Here is a 25382-nt window from a genome sequence, read left to right as displayed (position 1 = left end):
GCCACTCCTTTGATATCTTGACTGCGTGCTTAGGGTCATTGTCCTGCTGAAAGATGAACCGTCGCTCCAGTCTGAGGTCAAGAGCGCTCTGGAGCAGGTTTTCATCCAGGATGTCTCTGTACATTGCTGCATTCATCTTTCCCTCAATCCTGACTCGTCTCCCAGTTCCTGCTGCTGAAAAACATCCCCACAGCATGATGTTGCCACCATGCTTCACAGTAGGGATGGTGCCTGGTTTCCTCCAAACATGACGCCAAAGAGTTCAATCTTTGTCTCATCAGACCAGAGAATTTTGTTTCTCCTGGTCTGAGAGTCCTTCAGGTGCCTTTTGTCAAACTCCAGGTGGGCTGCCATGTGCCTTTTACTAAGGAGTGGCTTCTGTCTGGTCACTCTACCACACAGGCCTGATTGGTGGATTGCTGCAGAGATGGTTGTCCTTCTGGAAGGTTCTTCTCTCTCCACAGAGGAATGCTGGAGCTCTGACAGAGTAACCATTGGGGCTCTTGGTCACCTCCCTGACTAAGGTCCTTCTCCCCCGATCACTCAGTTTAGTTTAGGCGTCCAGCTCTAGGAAGAGTCCTGGTGGATCTGAACAACTTCTATTTCCGGATGATGGAGGCCACTGTGCTCATTGGGACCTTCAAAGCAGCAGAAATGTTTCTGAGCCCTTCCACAGATTTGTGACTCCAGACAATCCTGACTCAGAGGTCTACAGACAATTCCTTTGACTTCATGCTTGGAAATTTTGAGGAGGAAAAAAAAATGGATTTCATCCATTTTGGAATCTGGCTGTTACATAAAAAGTGGATAAAGTGAAGTGCTGTGAACACTTACTGGATGTAAACACATTTAATTAAAATAAATTATTAATGATACAAAGCAGAAAAAAAGTTTTGTACTTTTTAAATTGGAAACTAAATGTCCTTCGTGTGTCCTCATTCTGTGAGTGTCCGTCCTACAGTGTAGCTTTTTTTCCAGCCCCACCCTTGGGACAAAGTTGACGTTTCTTCATGCGCTTGTAGAAAGACTTTAATAAAAAAATCTTCTTTGTTTGTCATTTATCAGTTTATTTTTCTGCCAAGTATAAATGCTCACTTTTTTTTTTTTTTTTTGCTCTTTAGTTTGAAGTTTGTTCTGTTCAGATGGAAACTGGTCTGTTTGTGAATGATTCTCATTCTTAGTGATGCAGTGCACACTGCTTCCTGATGGGGGCGCTTGTGTGTTTGTAGTCTGTTTGTTTCATTTCAAAATGCTTTGTCTCCACCTACCAGCACCAGGCCTATGAGTTCCAGTTCGGCGCAGCGTATGCCTGGATCATGAATGTCTTCACCGTGGTGATGGCCTACAGTATTACATGTCCCATCATTGTCCCCTTCGGTCAGTCCCCAAGTACACCACACCCACATTTCACAGTACTACAGAGTAGTACTGTGGAATGCCGCAGTACTGTGGAAGTGGGCTCTGAGCACAGCGTTAGCATTAGCATAGCTCAGCACGGCTCTGAGCACAGCATTAGCATAGCTCACCAGGGATAGCATTAGCATAGCTCAACAGGGCTCTGAGCACAGTGTTAGCATTAGCATAGCTCAACAGGGCTCTGAGCACAGTGTTAGCATTAGCATAGCTCAACGGGGCTCTGAGCACAGTGTTAGCATTAGCATAGCCCAACAGGGCTTTGAACAGTGTTAGCATTAGCATAGCTCAGCGGGGCTCTGAGCACAGTGTTGGCATTAGCATAGCTCAACAGGGCTTCGAACAATGTTAGCATTAGCATAGCTCAGCGGGGCTCTGAGCACAGTGTTGGCATTAGCATAGCTCAACAGGGCTTTGAACAGTGTTAGCATTAGCATAGCTCAGCAGGGCTCTGAGCAGTGTTAGCGTTGGTGTTATTGTTTTTGTTTTGTTAACACTCAGACAGTTGGTGGTTATGATGTTGGGTTTTTGGTCCTGTGCACCTGCTTGATTATCTGCTGTTGATTTGCTGCCCCCTGCAGGCTTGATGTATATGCTGTTGAAGCACCTGGTGGACCGCTACAACATGTACTATGCCTACCTGCCCTCCAAACTGGACAAGAAGATCCACTCTGGAGCTGTCACTCAGGTGGTGGCTGCACCCATTCTCTGCCTCTTCTGGCTGCTCTTTTTCTCCACCATGCGCACAGGTAACGCTACAACACTGCCCCCTGTTGGCCAGTGCACCCGTCAACACGATACTAACAGTCCTGATGTTGTCCTGTATGTCTCACGCTAAGCTAACTGCTGATTTGCTCTCAGGTTTTGCCACGCCCACCTCCATGTTCACACTGGTGGTCCTGATTGTCACCATTGTGGTCTGTCTGTCCCACGTCTGCTTTGGACACTTCAAGTACCTCAGTGCTCACAACTACAAGGTGAACAGCACTTTTATATCACATGACCTTTACCAACATAAACCGCTCCCGTATCCTGCCTCTGTGGATGCAGCGCTGACGTATTTGACGTGACGGACAAACTGCATGTCCATGTGTCCTGAATTGACACTGGAGCTTTCAGATGCCCAGAATGAACCATCAGCTGCAGGAAAAGTAGAAGACAAATCCTGATCTCTGCTCAAAGTTTTAACCAGGTACAAAACTTTCTGATGAACTTGTTGGTCATCAGGTGGCGTGGAATTTTATAAGTTTATTAATAAAAATCACAGCACTCTGTCCTAGTTGTTGTCGCCCGTTGGCTGTGATATTGAAGTATTGCTCAATACTTCTTGTCCAAACTCATGTCACTCTGGTCATGTCTCAGTGGACGATCTGTTCTTTCCATGGGGAAAAAAAACATCATGATCATTACACGCCCATCAGATGGTCACGGGGTGTGGTCTGTGGCGGTCTGGTGACTTGGTGACTCTTCTGTGGAAATCGGGTTCAGCTTCAGGGTGGTCATGGCGGTTTGTGAGAGGACACTGAGAGGACCTTCTTGGGTTCTGGGGTGTCTTTGGCATCATGTGGCATTCAACACAATTTTAAGTGCGCTGGACAGACCCTGTCGTTGTGCAAACGGGGTTTTAGATGCCTTGACTGACCAAGACTTCATGGAGGATCCTGTGATCTTTGTGGATTTGAAGATACGATCATACTTTTGCAGGACAACAAAGGTCAAGTCTTTAGGGTCCTGGTGCTTACGGCCCTTTTCCACTACACAGAACTAGCACTACTCGGCTCGACTCCACTCTGTTTTTTTTTTTTTTTTTTTTGCTTTTCCATTAGGGTTAGTACCTGGTACCTGGTGCTTTTTTGGTATCTGCTCAGAAGAGGTTCCAAGCGAGCCGAGCCAACAGGCTGCTGGCCACTGATTGGTCAGAGAATGTTGTCACTGGACGAGTCATGAGCACGCTGTCTGACACAAGAATCAAACCCGCCATGTTTAAATACTTGCAGTGGCGTTACAGCGATTATGCTTTTGTTTCGTTTCATTCAAGTTTTTTTTTTTTTTTTGCTTGCACAAACCGTGGTCCGTGGATGAGTCTTGGGTGGCGGAGGAGAAAAAGAGCTGGATGAAGCGATCCGAAATGCAATGGGAGTGCGAGGACGGTACGTGTTTTTGTGACTTCATAATCCGTAGTCTGCTTGAAAGCACCTTTTAATGTTACTTATCCCATTAGTGGGACGCACACTTTAATAAACAAGGATATTTTGAGTCTAAACTTCTGTTAAAGTAACATCGTTGTCTCATGTATGTGGACACAGTAAGCTAGCTGATTGCTAACTAGCGAGCTTGCCAACTCCGTGCTCTGCTTTAAAGTATTAACTTCTGAAAAAAACACCTAAAGTCAGCATGACAACAAACATGTACATCTGAATAATTTAGTGCCATTACTTTATTTTTTTTTGACATATTGCCATTTCATGTTGTTTTTGTTGAAGAATCTATAAGCGAGGAGGGTTTGACCACCACCTTCAACATCTGTATCAACGTCCAGCACCACATGGCAACGTGTCGATACACTATGTAACAAATGATTTTAGTTTTGTTCCTGGGTACACAGTGTGTTTTCCTAACCTGTTACGCCTTAAATAAATAGAAAATAGCTGTTATTCCACAGAAACTTTGCTTCTGTGATCAGGACAATGATATTTTGAAATTTGTCTGTTTTCAAGAATATTCTCGATTCGCCTTCACTACTACTGAGTAGTCTTCTAGAATATTCTTTAACTGCTAGAACTGTCCAGAATTTTCTAGAAGTTTCCAGAATTATCTAGAAATTTCAAGAAACTTTTAGAACTTTCTAGAACGTAAAAAAAAAAATCAAATCAAAGTTTGTGCTGAATGTAGTCATTTTTCCATAGACTTTAGACATAAGCAGTTGAAATATAACACTTAGAAGCCAGGAACAAAACTTGTGTTACATAGTGTAATAAATGTCTCACATCACATGGCTTTTAGCGCCAAAATGTGTTTCCCAAATACTCTATATATCAGGGCTGTGAAAACTCTGCGGATCTGCGGAATTCCACGGATTTCCTCATGGGGAGGGGTGCGGGAGTGTCAGTGTTGTACTCTTTAATCGTGATCGTTACTGAGTTTTTAAAATGTTTATCGCAAAGCGTTCTCCTTTTTTACAACATCATGCAAGTTTTATGGACATCACAGAGTTTTAGAACTTTCAAGTTTTTAAAAGAAGAATTTTGCAGCATGTCTGTGTCACGGCGCGACATCAGACAGAGAGAAGATGGCGAGAAAGACGGTTTGAAAAAGTCTGATAAGGACAAGAATCCGTGGAATTGTCATCAACACACCTGAAAGATAAACAGGAAAAGTGAACTGGTAAGAATTTTTTTCTCTCTGGAAAATAAACATTGTGCTGTTCAAACAGAATTTCAGAAAAGATTATGTGCCTTTTTTTTTTCTTTCATTAATCTAGACTTTCTTTGATTGAAAAAAGGACATTGTGGCTTTGAATGAATTTAGGCTACATGAATTTACACAAGAATGTAAATTAGTTTTTATTAATGTAGACTTTTTTCATGGGAAAAGACATTGTGGCTTTGAGTGGATTTACAGGAATTTACACAAGAATGTGTGGCTTTTTATTATTAGGTATGTTATTGATATTTTACCCAGATTTTTTTTTTAAATATTCTACAATCTACCCCCTGCGAATTTCCCTCGGATTTCACAATTTTCATTTCACAGCCCTGATAGATATATATATATATATATATATATATATATATATATATATATATATATATATACACACACACACAGGGTGACCCCTCCCCCCCAAAAAAACAGAACGCATAAATATTGTAATAAATCCCACAAAGTTTCCATTATCTTTGTCGCTTTGCATAAAAGTCATGTTCTTTCAAAATGATGCTCTAAACTGTCAGATTTGTTGGAGGATAATTTTGAAAGAACACAACTTTTATGCAAAGTGACCAAGATAACTGAAACTCTGGGGAATGATCATACAGAGACTGAAGGTTTTTTTTTTTTTTTGTCCAGATTTATTACAGTTCTTATGGTTTTGGGGGGGGTCACCCTGTGTCTATGTAAGTTAACCACTTCCCATTTCTACCTTCATTATTGTCCAGGGAGGAGAAACAGGAGCCTGTTCCAGCCGGAGAATCTGTCCATCCTGAGTGATGTTTGAGTGATGAAGCTGAACTGGGTTCAGTGTGATCGACACATCAGACTGATCCTTGAGGAAGCAACAGAGGTGGAAGCTGCTTTTAATCAGCCAGTCCTTGGCGTGCTGCGCGAGCTTGTGCACACAATGCCTGACCGGGGCGTGTGACCTGCACCCCCACCCCAGGGCTATAGACACATGGAACTTTTGTATAGTTTGTGTTGCACAGATTTTGTATTTGCTCCTCTTTTGGTTTAAGTAAACAATCTGACTTATGTGATTGTATCATAATTTGTCATTTCAGGCTGATTCAGCAGTTAAAAAACATTTTGTCATTGATGTTGCAATGATGGTTCATTTCTAAGAATGTTTAATTTGGATTTTCTGCTCCAGCAGACACTGCACACTACACCTGGCTGAATTTTACAAAGATGCTGAAATAATCATGTCTAAACTGAGAGTTTAGCAAATGGTATTTAACATGAAAAGGTTTAGTGACTTTAGTGTGAAGGCACCATTACATCAAGGGATTCTGACTATACGAGGTTTGAGGTTTAATGAGATGTAACATTTTACCACAAACTATTGTACTGTGGTGTATAATTCTGCTGGATGACTTACACCAAACCAGAAGTAATTAATTCAGATATTTTGAACAACCAGTTTTACTGTCTGTTTACTTCAATTTACATTTATGACCCCTTTAAATGTAAAACTTATTTTACTACTGGATTTTGCTTAAACAGCTTTTCAAACTGTTAGTTAATTTAAATCAGTGAACCTTGATAACTTTTACAAATCAAATTGATGTAACACAAAAGTGGAGACATTTTAGCAAAAAGAAAAAAAAAATTTCAAAATTCACAGTGAAACATAACCAGGGTATAACATGTAGGCAAATGAGAAAGATGTCCTGTTCTGTGGCATGAAGCTTTGCAGCGGTGACTCTGAGAAAACCATCTGAAACACACACAGCATACATATTTTAATTGGTGCTCTCAGGTTATTAAAAAAAATGTAGTGTAATTGATTACAGGGTCTAAATGAATCATTTAATCTGGGAAGCTAACGATTAGCTTACCGTCATGCTTTGTCTCGTTAGCAGCTTGTATCTTTTTGTCTTCGTATTCTTGTGTGACTTCCCAAAGTCTGTTGGACTTTTCAAGCGTGTTTCATCTCGCCGCCTGCAGCGTTCTCTTTAAAAACTCAGAGCAGCAAACACACAGAATCCTCCATCGTTTATGTTCGTGTCGCGTATAAATCGACGTTACAGCAGTTTGCTGTGATGACCCCGCCCATGTTGAGGAGGTTCTATTTGTAATGGAAAAGACGTGCCTGGAACCAAGTCAAGTAGTGCTAGTTCTGTGTAGTGGAAAAGGGCCTTTACTGTCTGGTTGTCAGACTTGGACTTGAACCAGTGTCCTGAGGTGAGGACTGGATGTCTTTGGTCCAGTGAACGGGTACTTAGTGAGACTCATATGAGGAGGATCACTGATACTGTGAGGGAACATCAGACACCACATGTAGTCCATGTGAGGAGTTTCTCTGGGCATGATCCAGGACACAGTGTCTCACTCTGGAGGACACCAGAGACTGGAGAAGGTCAAGGACATGCCCACATTTCATGCGGCAGCAGCAGATGATGGTTGTCATCCAGGACGTGGTTGGGGGGTTCTGTGTTATGGAGGATGTGGTGACCTGACTTGTTGACCTCGGGGTCTTTCTGGGACATTCATAGTGCAAGTTGCTGTTGTTCCTGTGATATTTACGTTCGCTGTGGTACTCTGTGCCTCAGATCGACACCAAGGACAGCGACATGGACAGGATAGAGAACGGACGCCCTCCTCGTCCCTCCTCATCCCCCAACAACATGTCTCAGGTAAACCATGAAGTCAGAGTTTATCTGTTTGAGTTGCTTTGACGTGAGAAATTGTTTCTAATGTTGCTGTCTCTTTTTGGAAAGCTGCAACAAAAGATAGCTCAGTCCTCTTAACTTGGCTAATGTTATCGTTATTGTAGGACGCTAACATTAGCCAAGTTAACAGCGTTGTGTTGGCGCCTCCTGTTGGTTATTCTGTCTTGTTTGTCTCTGCAGCAGCAGCAGATGTACATCGCGCAGGTCCTCCAGGACCCGACCTCCGACGAGCTGGGCAGCGGCGAGGAGGACCGGGGGTCGTCCCAGGACGAAGAGATTCTGAACGGCGGGAACAGCATCAACGAGGCGGACTTCCAGTCGGGGGAGGACAGTCTGATCGCCAACGAAGTCCGACAGTAGCTGGAGGCAGAGCACGGAGAGGGCGGCATTACACTGCAGTTAACAAGAAAGTTGACACATACTGCCAGAATAGGCTCCACCCCATCCAAGCCTGTTGCACTCTCTCTGACATTTGACCTCTGACCTCAACACCAGGTCACCAGCATTCAGAAAATGTGATGAGATGATCATGTGATAAACATTTTACAAGAAAACACTGTACATAAACACACCACCCGTAGAGTTTTGTTGTTGTTTTCACCTCGAGGGGGCGTGGCTTTAGAACTCTGTGCCTGGGTGTGGTTTGACTCTTATCAACATTCCTTCTTTGGCGTGGTGTTTGGTCTCAACTCGTCTGTGGGTTGAACTCTGCTCGCTAGGGTCACGACTTCATTAACCTTTTTCCCCCTTCTTTGTGTGGCTGTAAAATAAGGTCATAGGTCACGGACTGACTTCTGTCGTTGGTATGTTGGACGCGTCGTGCACATTTTGCCATTTTCCTCCTCGCATGCCGTGTGGGTTTTTTGCACAAAACAACCGACCGTGTTGTCTGCAGCTCTGTGCCCCGCTGCACCCTGGGTACTTTTCAGTGGACAATGTGGACACTCGTTTCGTCTGTCTCCTGTTGACTCAACTGTAAAACCTTAAAATGTGAATCCGGCGCCTGACACGGCGTCCGTAGGTTTTGCTGTCATGCCAACATTTTTGTGAAGGACCTCGGCGCTCTTCGGGACATCGACCTGCAACACCTGGAACCCTGAAGGCCATGTTTAGATGTCATGTGACTGACATGAACTTTGTTTACGGGGTCGGCACACAGGACGTCTTCACCGTCACACATTGATGACATCATTCACCTGCGCCAACGCGTCCAGGAACAAACTTTATTTTACTAAACTTTACTAATTGTCGTTGTGGTGGCATTTAGCGAACTTTGACCACGACCTTCCCTGGATCCTGTACCATGAAGCAGATTGGACTCCACCACTCCCCCTGGAGGCCACACCGGGTCGTCACAGCTTACTGCCCGGCCGAGACCAGAACCCGGTTGAAGGTTCTGGTGCAAGGACTCAGACGGGGATTCTGGAGGACAGACCGGGACTCGAACCCTGGTCTGTCGGTTGATAGTCTGATTCCTGCCCCACAGCGCCACCTGCTGTGCTGTCTAAAACATGAGTTAGCACTAAAATCTTTTTGAACAGCTGTTAGCTTAGCATGTTAGCTTGTTGATCTGTGATCAGATTTATTAGCTAACTTCATGATTTTTATTGTTCTCTTGATGATTGACGGCTCAGTGTCTCAGCGGGTTGCACTGCTGAAGGTTCCAGGTTCTCTTCCACCTGGTTCTTTCTGTGATGACGTGGTTCCCTCCGGATGCTCCGCCCACTTCCCCAGACGTGCAGGTTGGGTGAACTACAGACTCTAAACTGACCGTAGGTGCGAGTGCGTCTGTCTGTGTCCCTGTCACGGAGCGGCATCCTGTCCAGGGTGAACCTTGCTTCTTGCCCGGTGACCTCTGAGATAGGCTCCACCCCCCGTGACCCTTCATTGGAATAATCGGGTTCAGAGAATGAATGAGTGATGATTCGCTGCTCCCTAACAACAACAACTGACATCATGAACACGTTCACTCTGGAGACTCCTCGTGTGTTCGACCCCAAAAACACAATGAAAACACAAACAGCAGTTAGCAGCTTTATTTATTTTAATTTATGTTTATTGCTGCACTGAGTCAATTTTAATTATTATTATTATTAAATTATCATTTCATTTGGCCCACAAGGTCAAAACTGATGTTTTTATATTCTTAGTGTTTGTTTGGTGCTGAAGAGACGATCCACAAAAAAACTTTTTCCTTAAAAACCTCATTTAAATAAAGTCACTCCACAAGGTTTCAGGTTTATCTTAATTTAAAATAGAAATTCATTCAAATACCTCAACAGAAACTTTTTACTGAATCAGTGTTAATTTTGACGACGATTAAAATCCACTAAATCACAGTTCAGAAGGTACGGTGGCCCTGAGGTGACAAATACAACAAATTAGAAAACAAAAAGGGAAATGCAACAAGAATTTAGAAAGCAGTTTCTTAAAATTAAGATTTTTTTTTTCCATTGAGGGTTTCAAACATTTAATACTTGAAGTAAAAATATTTGAGTCAAACATAGTGCAATATTTCATAAATTCACAATAATGAGTAACATCTGATTGGGAGTAAAATATTGTATTATAATAATAATTATTTTTCTGATGACTGAGGAAATGGCCACATCAAAAAGTGTAGATCTTTCAAATTTAAACACTTTTTTTTTGTTTGTTTTTTTTGTTTTTTTTTTTAGTAAAGTTTTGTAGTGCTCTGTGTGTGTGCGTGCGTGCGTGCTGGATGGCTGCACGCCGGAGATTCTGCAATGTCTGTTACAACTTTGAACATTTATTTTGAAGGTCTCTTCCTGCGGGGCGCGTTCTGCGTTCAGGTGCTCCCACTGTGATTGTATGCACATGAAGCTGATCTGAGGTCCGGATGGAGAGCCCGCCGGCCCGACTAAGCAGCTCTCAGTCGGACCATCTGCTGGAGGTGCGGAGGCTCGGAGACACCAAAATTACCGTTTCGAAACATGTGGAGCAAACTGCAGCTGTTTTTAGCCACAGCTTAAGAAAACCTTCAAACTTCACTAAAGTTCACAAAAAACCTGGTTGAGCAGAAAAACAGTTGAATGTGTAGAAAAATAAATAATCATTCATTTGAAATCTGAGAAAGTGGAATAAATCAAGAAGGAATCAATAATGTATAAAGTATTTATTTGAAGGACAAACTTGTACGACTGAAACTAAAAGTTCAGTTTCATGGATCTCTGTCTTAGCAGTTTAGCCCCACAGGAGGTTCCAGGTTCGATTCCCATCTGTGTGGTGTGTGCATGTTCTCCCCATGTTTGCATGGTTTCCCTCGTCTGGTGTTCCTAGACTGGAGTCCTGTCCAAGATGAACCCTGCCTCTCCTCCAGTGACATCTGGGATAGGCTCCGCCCCTGTGACCCTGAACTGGAATAATCTCATCATTCCATACACAGGCGTGAACACATTCAATAGCGGCAAAAAAACATCATAAAGGTCATAGTTCACCAAAGGAATGACAGAGCTGCTTCGTCTGCCGGTGGTCTTTCAGGACACTCAACTTCTCTGGAGGAGGAAAAAAAAGCTCTGGGATATTTTTGTAAAATGTCGACGGGCGACAAAGTCCGTTGGACCTCTGAAGTATTTGGTACCGAATGTGTTTTTGAGAATCATCAGTGATGTCATAACTGAAGCATCATTTTTAATGCTCTTTGTAGAAAAATGTCAGACACAAACATGAAGTTATACGAGGAAACGTTGGACAACAGTTACTGAATAAAACAAACTGTAAATAACCACTGATCTTCACTGACAACCACGACTCGCCGTCTGTGTAACACCCACGACCACGACTCGCCGTCTGTGTAACACCCACGACTCGCCGTCTGTGTAATACCGACGTCCACGACTCGCCGTCTGTGTAATACCGACGTCCACGACTCGCCGTCTGTGTAACACCCATGACCACGACTCGCCGTCTGTGTAACACCCACGACCACGACTCGCCGTCTGTGTAACACCCATGACCACGACTTGCCGTCTGTGTAATACCGACGTCCACGACTCGCCGTCTGTGTAACACCCATGACCACGACTCGCCGTCTGTGTAACACCCACGACCACGACTCGCCGTCTGTGTAACACCCACGACCACGACCCGCCGTCTGTGTAACACCCACGACCACGACTCGCCGTCTGTGTAACACCCACGACCACGACTCGCCGTCTGTGTAATACCGACGTCCACGACTCGCCGTCTGTGTAACACCCACGACCACGACTCGCCGTCTGTGTAACACCCACGACCACGACTCGCCGTCTGTGTAATACCGACGTCCACGACTCGCCGTCTGTGTAATACCGACGTCCACGACTCGCCGTCTGTGTAATACCGACGTCCACGACTCGCCGTCTGTGTAACACCCATGACCACGACTCACCGTCTGTGTAACACCCACGACCACGACTCGCCGTCTGTGTAACACCCATGACCACGACTCGCCGTCTGTGTAATACCGACGTCCACGACTCGCCGTCTGTGTAATACCGACGTCTACGACTCGCCGTCTGTGTAATACCGACGTCCACGACTCGCCGTCTGTGTAACACCCATGACCACGACTCGCCGTCTGTGTAATACCGACGTCTACGACTCGCCGTCTGTGTAATACCGACGTCCACGACTCGGCGTCTGTGTAACACCCACGACCACGACTCGGCGTCTGTGTAATACCGATGACTTGGCGCCTTGTTCTGACACTGTCCTCCATTTTGTGCTTCTGGTTTATTTTGACGTGTACCATGACATGTTTGTCCCGTTTCTATTCCTGATCAATAAAACTGGTTTTCATCTGTTTTGAGGTGTTTGGTTTTATTTTCAGCTTCGCCTCCAGCGGCGGCTCTGAGTGACCAAAACAAGACAAACGTTTACAGCATAGTTCAGTCTGCATTCCCATGATGCTTCACTGCCCCTGGGGATGGACGCCATATTTGAAGTGAACACTGACTGCACACGTGCACTTTAGGAACAGACACACACACGGAGGTCATGAGGTCACCTCCTCCCGGTGTCAGGCGGCCGTCCCTGATGGATCCATTTGTGTGACAGATGATGCTGTTAGAATTAAAGGAATCTTAGGACTTCTTGTCCTTCCAGCTGGTTCTGACCCAGTCCAGCTGCTGGTCTCCAAACTGGATCAGCCGTCTGACTTTATTTTATTGTGCAAGTTAAGACGCCGGTTTTAATGTTTCTGTCTTACTCCCAGCCTGATGTCTTTACACTGTAGCTCCATTTAATGCTCCTCTGTTATTTATCCTTGAGCTTTTATTCTGGTAGATTGCTCCTTGTGCATTTCATTGGCTTTATTTCCTGGGCCTGTTTCATGTGCATTTCCGTTAAGTGAGTCACGCCCTGTTAAACTGTCACAGTCTCTCACACTTGTGTTTGTACTCCAGTTGCCGACCTGTGCTACCGCTTTGTTTTCTGTTTCCTGATTCCTCTGCTTGGTGTGATGGATAATAGTGCTCTGACCTGATTCTGTGTTTTCTTGGAATAATTTGTGTAAACTGGAAGGATATGTTTATTTGTAAGAAGGTGTGTGTGAAGGTACTGTACAGATTCTAAAGGGTGGTGATGAGGACTGTGGTCCAGTAGTACTGGGACACCCTCATGGATCATGAGCTCACCTCTGAAGTCCTTAAGAAGAGCACATGGACTTGGTGGTTTTAATGTTGACAGTTTTTATGAAGATGTTTGATTGCATCCATCCTGACCTTCTCCTTGATGTTCTGAGTGGACCTGCTGACCCTGAAGACCAGACACTGCGGTCTGCTCTCTGGTCATTGTGGTCAGACCCTGAAGTGACCTGGTGAGTTCATCTGAGGTCGGACCTCTGAAGACAGTGAGGAACCTTTAATCAGATTCCACCTTTCAGAGCTTCAGCCAGAAGATACAAAACGCCAAAAAGGTACAGGAGCCTTTTTATCCCAGAACAAGATGAATTTATTAATTACGTTTTTAAAGTGTTTTTTTTATATAATATTTAATTTTAGTTTTGTTTAACATTATTTACCCCTCAGAGGGCAAAGAAGAAATTAATAAATGTAAACACATGAAACTAGAAAGCGTTTGTTTTTTAAATGTTTTTTCACGAGACTTATTGGAATTTACGTTTCAAACATAAAATTAGATGCTTGACTCAAATATGAATTTATTTGATTTGGTTTCTTTGCTGATGTCACCTGACACCTGATGTTATTTTCTTAAGGCCGTGTTAATAAAACGCTGCACAAAATGAAACCATAATTTTATGTTTGCTTTTGTTTCGGTTTGATATTTTCTATTTGACCGGTTTTCGGGTTAAGAAGCAGCTTGTGGTGAACGCAGGAGGCGCTGCTGAGCTCGTACTGACGCTATGCGACCGGATGTTGACGGAGAAGAAGAGCGCTAAGCTCGCTAGCAGCTGGCTAACGCTGACGGAATGTCGACAGCTTCTAAAGTGGTTCTGGGACTTTCTGTGGTTCTGACTCTGGGTACCGTGACGGGAGTTCACCTCTTACAGGCCCGGGATCGACAGGTACCCGAACCGGCTCAAGGCTAGGCTAACCGTTAGCTCTGCTAAGAAAACGGACACAATTTTTTTAAAACAAAGTTTGCGCTTGTTTTCAGTCGCGCCTTCAAAAGTAAAAAAGAAAAAAAAACGAAGAGCACTCAGAGGCCTTTGTGATGTCACAAGGTTAAAGGTAACGAGCTGAAAGTGTCACGTGGTTTCTGGATTCAGACAGGTGACCTCCAGATGGAGACAAAAGAATTTAAAAGTTTCAGGTCACTGAGTTTTTAATCATTAACTCGCAGTGTTGACAAATTATTTAGTCTTCAATCTTTTCCCGTTGAAGAGGAATCGAGCTCCTCAGCCTGTCCTGTGCCAGAGAGGCGACCCAGACTTTAGGCCTTGTCAAAAACAAAGCACCAGAAAAAAGTGATTTGGGGGGGGGTTTCCAGCTACAGTTTGTAAGAAGGCACAGAGTAGAACGTGTCAGCACAGAGGTACATTAGCATCTGAGCTACCTCCATTGTCAAGCTGTCCTGCCTCCACTGCGCATGCATCATTTCGGGGTGAAAATCAGTGAACCGCAGCTAATTTCAATTTATTTTCATTTATATAGCGCCAAATCACACCAGAGTTGCCTCAAGGTGCTTCACACAGGTAAGGTCTAACCTTACTAACCCCCAGAGTAACAGTAGTAAGGGAAAAACTCCCTCTGAGGAAGAAACCTCAAGCAGACCAGACTCAAAGGGGTGACCCTCTGCTTGGACCATGTTACAGACACAAATTACAGAACAATTCACAAAACAAATACACAGGAAAAGGACAGGAGGGTCTCCAGCACAAATACCACACCTATCTCTGGATGGAGCTGCACCTTAAACAGAGACAAAAAACAGAATCAGGCATCAGAAAGACAAGAAATACAGTATAATTTGTCAGCATTAACTAGGGTTGCCACCTGTGTCTGACAAAAATCCTGGACATTTTGACCATCGAATCGACCTTTTTGTGTATAAGCAATGGCGCCCTTTGCACATCTAACCCAAGACAAAAATCGCCCTTCTACGCTGAAATTGTATTGCTCTAATTAGTAAAAATGACACTTTTGCTAGTTATTTGTTTAGTTAATTGCTTTACATAATAGCGGGTCTTTATTATTTTGGTTTACTTCCAACAGTTTTTAGTTGTGGGCACCTGGGGCAGTAGTGGGCACAGGTAAATGGGGAATAAATAGTTAAGTTCTGTTTGTTTGCTTATGTGGAATAAAAACAGATAATGTAATTTTTCAGAATACCTGAATGTTGCAATGTAAGGTGTAGTGTCAAACAGCTTACCTGTGTGGTGTGTGCTTTGCCTGTGCTTCTGCTGCTTGCTGCTCTTGGCTAAACAAACACATAGGAGGACATGTAACTGATCTAACTGGGCACATACAGGAGTAGGCAGATAAGACTATTTGGATTTCATTTAATTCACCAAAACCTTACCTAATCTTCCATTTGTATTTGGTATTTTTCTTTGCTGCTGCTGAGTCCTGGCTGATCTTCAATGAATGTCTTGAACTCAGTACAGGACAACTGAAAGTTTCGCCTGACTTCAAGCTCAGCCTTCACCATTGCAACAGAGAGTCTGTTTCTTTTATCAGTCCAAGCATCCTCCATGTGACTGAACACACCTTCTGCATAGGCATTGCTCACTGGTATTGGAAAAAATGAAAGCAATCAGTTTTAACAGCTCTGGGGTGTCTTTTGCTTTAGTGAGAAAATGGGCCCATTTTCTGTCTGGGGTTAGGGTTAGGGTTAGGTCTGTTGGGAGGGTGTGAAACACTTCATTTAGGATGCTCACATTACTGTACAGACGGTCTTCGTCCAGATCCAGGGCTAGTTTCTCCATCAAATGTTCAAATTCAGACCATTGGGGTGCTTCTTTTAGGCTCAGACAGCCAATGTTTGCAAGCATCTCATCATTGAAGTCAAATCTATCCTCAAGGTACAGCACTGCTCTCTGAAAAAATCGGTCTACCAGGCTTCTGAATTGTTCCTGCTGATTGGGTAAAAGGTTCCTCAGTGTCTGCTTCACTTTGCTCCCATAGAATTCATCTGTGCACCAAGAAATAAGCTGATTCCACAAGCGGTTCATCACTGTGTAAACATCAACAAGAGTAGCACTGTCACTCTCAAGCACTCCAATAGAGGCATCAAACTCTTGCATCACATTGTGCATGAATGCCAGGACACATTCACCCAAAGTACAGTCCACATCTTCTGTGTCAGCTGCACCACACACAAATGTCCAGATAATATTTGGGCAGTCCTCCTTTCCTTGTGACACAAAGTAAGACTTCAAAGCTGGCCAACACTCAAGAATTCTCTGGATTGCTGGTAACAAAGACAGCCACCGTGTAGGAACATGCCTGAGAATCTCCTTGTATGCTGTATTTGTAAATTCACAGAACTCCTTGACACTTCCACTTTTTTTAAATCGGACCGGGAGTGACATGTTTAGCCGCATGTTCTCCCTGAATTGCTGGCTGTCTGAGTGGTGTCCAAAAAATGAGGTGGGCTTCATACACTCAACAAAAATATAAACGCAACACTTTTGGTTTTGCTCCCATTTTGTATGAGATGAACTCAAAGATCTAAAACTTTTTCCACATACACAATATCACCATTTCCCTCAAATATTGTTCACAAACCAGTCTAAATCTGTGATAGTGAGCACTTCTCCTTTGCTGAGATAATCCATCCCACCTCACAGGTGTGCCATATCAAGATGCTGATTAGACACCATGATTAGTGCACAGGTGTGCCTTAGACTGCCCACAATAAAAGGCCACTCTGAAAGTTGCAGTTTTATCACACAGCACAATGCCACAGATGTCACAAGATTTGAGGGAGCGTGCAATTGGCATGCTGACAGCAGGAATGTCAACCAGAGCTGTTGCTCGTGTATTGAATGTTCATTTCTCTACCATAAGCCGTCTCCAAAGGCGTTTCAGAGAATTTGGCAGTACATCCAACCAGCCTCACAACTGCAGACCATGTGTAACCACACCAGCCCAGGACCTCCACATCCAGCATGTTCACCTCCAAGATCGTCTGAGACCAGCCACTCGGACAGCTGCTGAAACAATCGGTTTGCATAACCAAAGAATTTCTGCACAAACTGTCAGAAACCGTCTCAGGGAAGCTCATCTGCATGCTCGTCGTCCTCATCGGGGTCTCAACCTGACTCCAGTTCGTCGTCGTAACCGACTTGAGTGGGCAAATGCTCACATCCGCTGGTGTTTGGCACGTTGGAGAGGTGTTCTCTTCACGGATGATGCAAAGGAGATGTGTTGCACTGCATGAGGCAAATGGTGGTCACACCAGATACTGACTGGTATCCCCCCCCAATAAAACAAAACTGCACCTTTCAGAGTGGCCTTTTATTGTGGGCAGTCTAAGGCACACCTGTGCACTAATCATGGTGTCTAATCAGCATCTTGATATGGCACACCTGTGAGGTGGGATGGATTATCTCAGCAAAGGAGAAGTGCTCACTATCACAGATTTAGACTGGTTTGTGAACAATATTTGAGGGAAATGGTGATATTGTGTATGTGGAAAAAGTTTTAGATCTTTGAGTTCATCTCATACAAAATGGGAGCAAAACCAAAAGTGCTGCATTTATATTTTTGTTGAGTGTAGATAATTGGCAAAGCTTCTGGGGAAAACCTGGTCTTGTTAGGAGAGACGGCATCCATCCCACTTTGGATGGAGCAGATCTAATTTCTAGAAATCTGGCCAATTTTCTTAAACCCTCCAAACCGTGACTATCCAGGGTTGGGACCAGGAAGCAGAGTTGTAGTCTTACACACCTCTCTGCAGCTTCTCTCCCCCTGCCATCCCCTCATTACCCCATCCCCGTAGAGACGGTGCCTGCTCCCAGACCACCAACAACCAGTAAAAATCTATTTAAGCATAAAAATTCAAAAAGAAAAAAATAATATAGCACCTTCAACTGCACCACAGACTAAAACAGTTAAATGTGGTCTATTAAACATTAGGTCTCTCTCTTCTAAGTCCCTGTTGGTAAATGATATAATAATTGATCAACATATTGATTTATTCTGCCTTACAGAAACCTGGTTACAGCAGGATGAATATGTTAGTTTAAATGAGTCAACACCCCCGAGTCACACTAACTGTCAGAATGCTCGTAGCACGGGCCGAGGAGGAGGATTAGCAGCAATCTTCCATTCCAGCTTATTAATTAATCAAAAACCCAGACAGAGCTTTAATTCATTTGAAAGCTTGACTCTTAGTCTTGTCCATCCAAATTGGAAGTCCCAAAAAACAGTTTTATTTGTTATTATCTATCGTCCACCTGGTCATTACTGTGAGTTTCTCTGTGAATTTTCAGACCTTTTGTCTGACTTAGTGCTTAGCTCAGGTAAGATAATTATAGTGGGCGATTTTAACATCCACACAGATGCTGAGAATGACAGCCTCAACACTGCATTTAATCTATTATTAGACTCAATTGGCTTTGCTCAAAATGTAAATGAGTCCACCCACCACTTTAATCATATCTTAGATCTTGTTCTGACTTATGGTATGGAAATTGAAGACTTAACAGTATTCCCTGAAAACTCCCTTCTGTCTGATCATTTCTTAATAACATTTACATTTACTCTGATGGACTACCCAGCAGTGGGGAATAAGTTTCATTACACTAGAAGTCTTTCAGAAAGCGCTGTAACTAGGTTTAAGGATATGATTCCTTCTTTATGTTCTCTAATGCCATATAACAACACAGGGCAGAGTAGCTACCTAAACTCTGTGAGTGAGATAGAGTATCTCGTCAATAGTTTTACATCCTCATTGAGCACAACTTTGGATGCTGTAGCTCCTCTGAAAAAGAGAGCCTTAAATCAGAAGTGCTTGACTCCGTGGTATAACTCACAGACTCGCAGCTTAAAGCAGATAACCCGTAAGTTGGAGAGGAAATGGCGTCTCACTAATTTAGAAGATCTTCACTTAACCTGGAAAAAGAGTCTGTTGCTCTATAAAAAAAAAAGCCCTCCATAAAGCTAGGACATCTTACTACTCATCACTAATTGAAGAAAATAAGAACAACCCCAGGTTTCTTTTCAGCACTGTAGCCAGGCTGACAAAGAGTCAGAGCTCTATTGAGCCGAGTATTCCTTTAACTTTAACTAGTAATGACTTCATGACTTTCTTTGCTAATAAAATTTTAACTATTAGAGAAAAAATTACTCATAACCATCCCAAAGACATATCGTTATCTTTGCCTGCGTTCAGTAATGCTGGTATTTGGTTAGACTCTTTCTCTCCGATTGTTCTGTCTGAGTTATTTTCATTAGTCACTTCCTCCAAACCATCAACATGTCTATTAGACCCCATTCCTACCAGGCTGCTCAAGGAAGCCCTACCATTAATTAATGCTTCGATCTTAAATATGATCAATCTATCTTTATTAGTTGGCTATGTACCACAGGCTTTTAAGGTGGCAGTAATTAAACCATTACTTAAAAAGCCATCACTTGACCCAGCTATCTTAGCTAATTATAGGCCAATCTCCAACCTTCCTTTTCTCTCAAAAATTCTTGAAAGGGTAGTTGTAAAACAGCTAACTGATCATCTGCAGAGGAATGGTCTATTTGAAGAGTTTCAGTCAGGTTTTAGAATTCATCATAGTACAGAAACAGCATTAGTGAAGGTTACAAATGATCTTCTTATGGCCTCGGACAGTGGACTCATCTCTGTGCTTGTTCTGTTAGACCTCAGTGCTGCTTTTGATACTGTTGACCATACAATTTTATTACAGAGATTAGAGCATGCCATAGGTATTAAAGGCACTGCGCTGCGGTGGTTTGAATCATATTTATCTAATAGATTACAATTTGTTCATGTAAATGGGGAATCTTCTTCACAGACTAAGGTTAATTATGGAGTTCCACAAGGTTCTGTGCTAGGACCAGTTTTATTCACTTTATACATGCTTCCCTTAGGCAGTATTATTAGACGGTATTGCTTAAATTTTCATTGTTACGCAGATGATACCCAGCTTTATCTATCCATGAAGCCAGAGGACACACACCAATTAGCTAAACTGCAGGATTGTCTTACAGACATAAAGACATGGATGACCTCTAATTTCCTGCTTTTAAACTCAGATAAAACTGAAGTTATTGTACTTGGCCCCACAAATCTTAGAAACATGGTGTCTAACCAGATCCTTACTCTGGATGGCATTACCCTAACCTCTAGTAAGACTGTGAGAAATCTTGGAGTCATTTTTGATCAGCATATGTCATTCAATGCGCATATTAAACAAATTTGTAGGACTGCTTTTTTTTTGCATTTGCGCAATATCTCTAAAATTAGAAAGGTCTTGTCTCAGAGTGATGCTGAAAAACTAATTCATGTATTTATTTCCTCTAGGCTGGACTATTGTAATTCATTATTATCAGGTTGTCCTAAAAGTTCCCTGAAAAGCCTTCAGTTAATTCAAAATGCTGCAGCCTGAGTACTGACGGGGACTAGAAGGAGAGAGCATATCTCACCCATATTGGCCTCTCTTCATTGGCTTCCTGTTAATTCTAGAATAGAATTTAAAATTCTTCTTACTTATAAGGTTTTGAATAATCAGGTTCCATCTTATCTTAGGGACCTCGTAGTACCATATCACCCCAATAGAGCGCTTCGCTCTCAGACTGCAGGCTTACTTGTAGTTCCTAGGGTTTGTAAGAGTAGAATGGGAGGCAGAGCCTTCAGCTTTCAGGCTCCTCTCCTGTGGAACCAGCTCCCAATTCAGATCAGGGAGACAGACACCCTCTCTACTTTTAAGATTAGGCTTAAAACTTTCCTTTTTGCTAAAGCTTATAGTTAGGGCTGGATCAGGTGACCCTGAACCATCCCTTAGTTATGCTGCTATAGACGTAGACTGCTGGGGGGTTCCCATGATGCACTGTTTCTTTCTCTTTTTGCTCTGTATGCACCACTCTGCATTTAATCATTAGTGATTGATCTCTGCTCCCCTCCACAGCATGTCTTTTTCCTGGTTCTCTCCCTCAGCCCCAACCAGTCCCAGCAGAAGACTGCCCCTCCCTGAGCCTGGTTCTGCTGGAGGTTTCTTCCTGTTAAAAGGGAGCTTTTCCTTCCCACTGTCGCCAAGTGCTTGCTCACAGGGGGTCGTTTTGACCGTTGGGGTTTTTCTGTAATTATTGTATGGCTTTTGCCTTACAGTATAAAGCGCCTTGGGGCAACTGTTTGTTGTGATTTGGCGCTATATAAATAAAATTGATTTGATTTTAGCAGAGCAACTGAATTCACTGTCGACCTTCAGCACAAAAGCCTCCACGTCACACCCAGCTGCACTGAAGACACGATTTGCTGTTTTCACAGTGTTGTATATCATGTGGCATTTGCAGTTGCCCTTCATAATCCGTGGGTTAGCCCCTTTCAGTTTTTGGTACACTGAATTGTGCCTGCCGTAGTTAACAGATGCATTATCTGCACCATAGGCACTGATTTGGTTTAATGACAGCCCGTTATTCTCCGTAATGGACGCTATTTGCTTGAATATTACATCACTAGACTCATCAGAATCCTCGTAGAAATCCAGCAATCTGTATTTCACTCCCGCCGATGGACTAAAATACTGAACGGTGTAAGGAAACACCTTCACGTGACCAGAATTTGATGCATCAGAACAGACGCTGAAATACTAGGCTTTGTCAAGCTCTCCTGACAAACGTTGTTGACTAAATGGTGCCAACACGTTTTCAACTAAAGCCTCGGTTTTTGTTTGACCACAGGACATCTTTGTTGCAATCTCACTGTCACTGAATATTTTTGCATTCAACTTGTTTCCACAGTCAGTGGAGAGATAACTGACCATGACGTACACTGTGATAAGTGCTTGTTAGTTCAGCCACCGTAACTTTGTCCTGTGAGGATTTTGTGACCATAAAGGACGAAATTGCCTTGGTTTGACGTGAGCTCTGGATTCGATTTAGATGTTTTTTACACTTGGCGTGGTCATCTAATGCGGTTTTACCTTCATGTTTCAGGAGAATTTTCGCTGGGCACAGGGAGCAGCTAGCATAAAATGGATCACCTGGACATGGTTTTAGCCACATAGCATATTTCTCCTGTTTTAACCACTCATTGTTAAAACATGTCGACCTTTTACATTTTTTCTTTACTGGCCTGTCACTGCCATCGCCTCTTGTAGCACCCTCGTCATCGGTCTCTCCACCCATTTTCACGTTAAAACTTCACTGGTTTTAGTCACTGGATCCTTTCCTTTCGTTGTCTCTTCTTGTCTCACGCACTCTCCGTCTCCACCTCACCATTCCGAATGAGCTGCCAGCCCGCCACTGCCCGCCAGCCCCACCACACAGTATGCTATGTCATTTTTCTAGAGCCAGTAAGGCTGTGCACAAGTTTATGGACGTAGGCACGCTACAATTAAACTGAAATACACATTTTTCCCAACATGTACAAAAATCCGGGACACTGAATGTCCCGGATTTTTTTTTTTTTTTTCCCCCGGGACAGACCATGAAAATCCGGGACAATCAGGAAAAACCGGGACAGGTGGCAACACTAGCATTAACCCTCTAGGGTCGACACAGTCATATATGACGGCTAAGACCAAGCTTTACTAAATTCTAAATAACTTTTTATGATATGAAATAGACTTTTTGCTGAAAAGTTAACTCCGCGGCCTTTCGAGCCACCGTCCACCATCTTTGTACTCCTCATAAAAGCTGTGTGATGATGTGCGCAATGTGAGTGTCCATTCGGAATTGGTTCACCGTCACATGGTTTTCCAAAATCCAATCGTAGGGCAGATTTACCTCACGTGAAAAGCCAAAGATCGTTTTCAGAAGTGATGTGTTACTAGTTGGCCCGTTTGAATAGCCCCCTGGGTGCTCCAATGGGTACATGGGTGATTCTTAGACTACGGGCACTTATTATGTCCTTTGATCATATTGTATGAAAAACAGAAAAAAGGGGAAATTTCACACTTTTATAGTTATCTTTACAATGAAAGTGTGTTAAGAAATTTGTTCTAGTAGTCTATGATGACTTTTTCACCTTTTTTCAGCATCATTATATGCAAATATTGCCGTTTTGGGCTTGTCCCACACCGACTTTTGATCTTCAATGATAAAAATGAATGGTAAAGAAACGTTTTTTCTAATGTTTTAAAATATCTCTGAATAACATATCAGTAAAATAATCAAAACATAATTGGGGTATTCAATGTCATACAACTGTTGTGATTTTTTTAAACAAAATGTAGTTGTCCCACACTATTGCTGTAATTTCCACCACAACACTGTAATGTCCCTTTAAACAGTTTGTATGAAAGATTGTTTGGGTAGTTTCTATGGAGATAAACAGTGACATCAGAGCACATGTATATAGCGCCAAATCACAACAAACAGTTGCCCCAAGGCGCTTTATATTGTAAGGCAATGGTGTGGTGGAAATTACATTTACAAGGCCAATAGTGCCCGTAGTTAAAGAATCACCCACATACTATTAGTACATACTCAGTGCGCCCTGCGCCATTGCGCACAGTAATCAGTGAAAGCAGGAGCAGACAGAGAGCCTCTGATGACAATCTCATGTGCTCAAACAAAGAGTGTGTAACTATCAGGATTGCTCCACTAGTTTGCATGTGAATGTTACTGGATAACTCTGTTGCTTTCTCTGCATAAAGCACTGTTTACCATATCAATGGACAACAAAACGCATTTTGTATATATTGTTCAAAATGTGCATTTGTGTTTGTTTGAACCTTTTTGTTGTACAGTCTTTCACACAAGACCTCAAATTACCTTTATAAAGTGTCAAAACAGTTGTTTATTATAGTTTGCTGTGTGTTTTGAATAAATGTGTGTGGAAAATTATTTTTCGCTTTATTTTTTCCTTGCCTAGTTTTGATCGTAAACCTTTATTACACTTAGAAAACACAACTAAAACATATATATTCTGAAAGCACAGGTTGTCCTGAAAAAAAAAAACCCAGACATAAAACTTGATTGTGGGATGCAGGGAGAGCTGTTAACAGCAATAATAAAACATTTATGCCAGGCGAGTGAACTGTCCAAAAAATGCCCTTACAACAAGAAAAACAGAAGAAATACTAAGGTGATCGCCGGCCACTAGCCCTAAGCTTCACTAAAAGACCCAGAATTTAGATAAAGTTGAGGCCACGGCACACTCTGTTTATTAATAAAATTAATTTAAAGAGTAAAAAGCATAAAACAAAACTATACCAGTATGCTAGCCTTATGAAAGGGAAAATAAGTGCGTCTTAAGTCTGGGCTTGAAAGTCTCCACAGAATCTGACTTTTATTGACACAGGGAGATCATTCCACAGAACAGGGGCACGATAAGAGAAAACTCTGTGACCCACAGACTTCTTATTCACCTTAGGGACACAAAGTAGTCCTGCACCCTGAGAACACAGAACCTAGGCAGGTACATAGGGTTTAATTAGGTCAGCTATTAAGGGCAGTGCCAGTCTGTGAACAATTTTATAGACTAGTAGCAGAACCTTAAAATCTGATCTCACTGGGACAGGAAGCCAGTGAAGAGACGCCAAAATGGGTGTAATGTGGTCAAACTTTCTGTTTCATCTCAGAAGTTTGGCTGCAGCATTCTGAACCAATTGGAGAGCCCTAATGACGCCTGTGCAGTGAAGGCGGGGCGGGGAGGGCTGATTTTTGGGTGGGAACCATTTGGTCTGTGACACCGGACCCGGCATGGTAAACACCAGCCATCTTCAGCCAAAGCAGACTCGCCACCTAGTGGATGTGCCGGTTCTTGCACCAGCTGTATGAAATTTGCCAACATTTCTGAACAACAACAAAAAAAATACTTTTTTGTTGTTGTTGTTGTTTCTTGGGGTTTTTTTTTTTTTTTTTTGTCTCATTGAAAAATGTTTTTACACACAAGCTCCGCCCTCTGGCTGACAGTCAGACCTGGCGTGATGTCACGGAGTCATGGCCGCTGGAAATGGCATTCAGAGTTAATGGGGAGATTTGGTTTGTTTTTATAGAAATGAGTTTGTTCTGATTCTAAACTGCGTCTTTGTGTTCTGAACCAATAAATGGCAGGAAGTAATGTACTGAGATGACATCACCAGTGGGTGTTTCCTGTTTGCTGCTGTTGATGAGCTTGTGGGTGGGTTTTTCTGTTGTTGGTGACGACAGAGAAACTTGACATCCTTCCACGATGACTTTATTGACAGACTGGCTTAACCTTTGACCTCACGCTGACTCTGCACGCATTGGTGTTTTTGTGCATGCTTACCGGTTAGCGTCTCCACGACGGCGT

At 42.9% G+C, this 25382-nt stretch overlaps 1 protein-coding gene across 3 annotated transcripts in view; it reads left to right on the top strand.

The window, feature by feature from the left end:
- LOC117527088 (CSC1-like protein 2) overlaps positions 1-8744 on the top strand; it is an 83999-nt gene extending 75255 nt beyond the window's left edge. The window contains exons 19-23 of one of the 3 annotated variants that reach the window (XM_034189263.1): positions 1272-1377; positions 1995-2162; positions 2275-2390; positions 7401-7484; positions 7704-8744. In XM_034189263.1, coding sequence (XP_034045154.1) covers positions 1272-1377; positions 1995-2162; positions 2275-2390; positions 7401-7484; positions 7704-7880 — 651 coding nt within the window. In that variant the 3' untranslated portion in view covers positions 7881-8744. Of the gene's footprint in view, positions 1-1271; positions 1381-1994; positions 2163-2274; positions 2391-7400; positions 7485-7703 lie in introns of all 3 variants that reach the window. The other 2 variants (XM_034189264.1, XM_034189262.1) reach the window with 2 other exon arrangements.
- The last annotated feature ends 16638 nt before the right edge of the window (positions 8745-25382 follow it).

This window comes from Thalassophryne amazonica, chromosome 15 (assembly GCF_902500255.1).
Source record: "Thalassophryne amazonica chromosome 15, fThaAma1.1, whole genome shotgun sequence".
In the NCBI taxonomy this organism is placed as follows: Eukaryota; Metazoa; Chordata; class Actinopteri; order Batrachoidiformes; family Batrachoididae; genus Thalassophryne; species Thalassophryne amazonica.
This window is presented reverse-complemented; position numbering and strand designations above follow the sequence as displayed.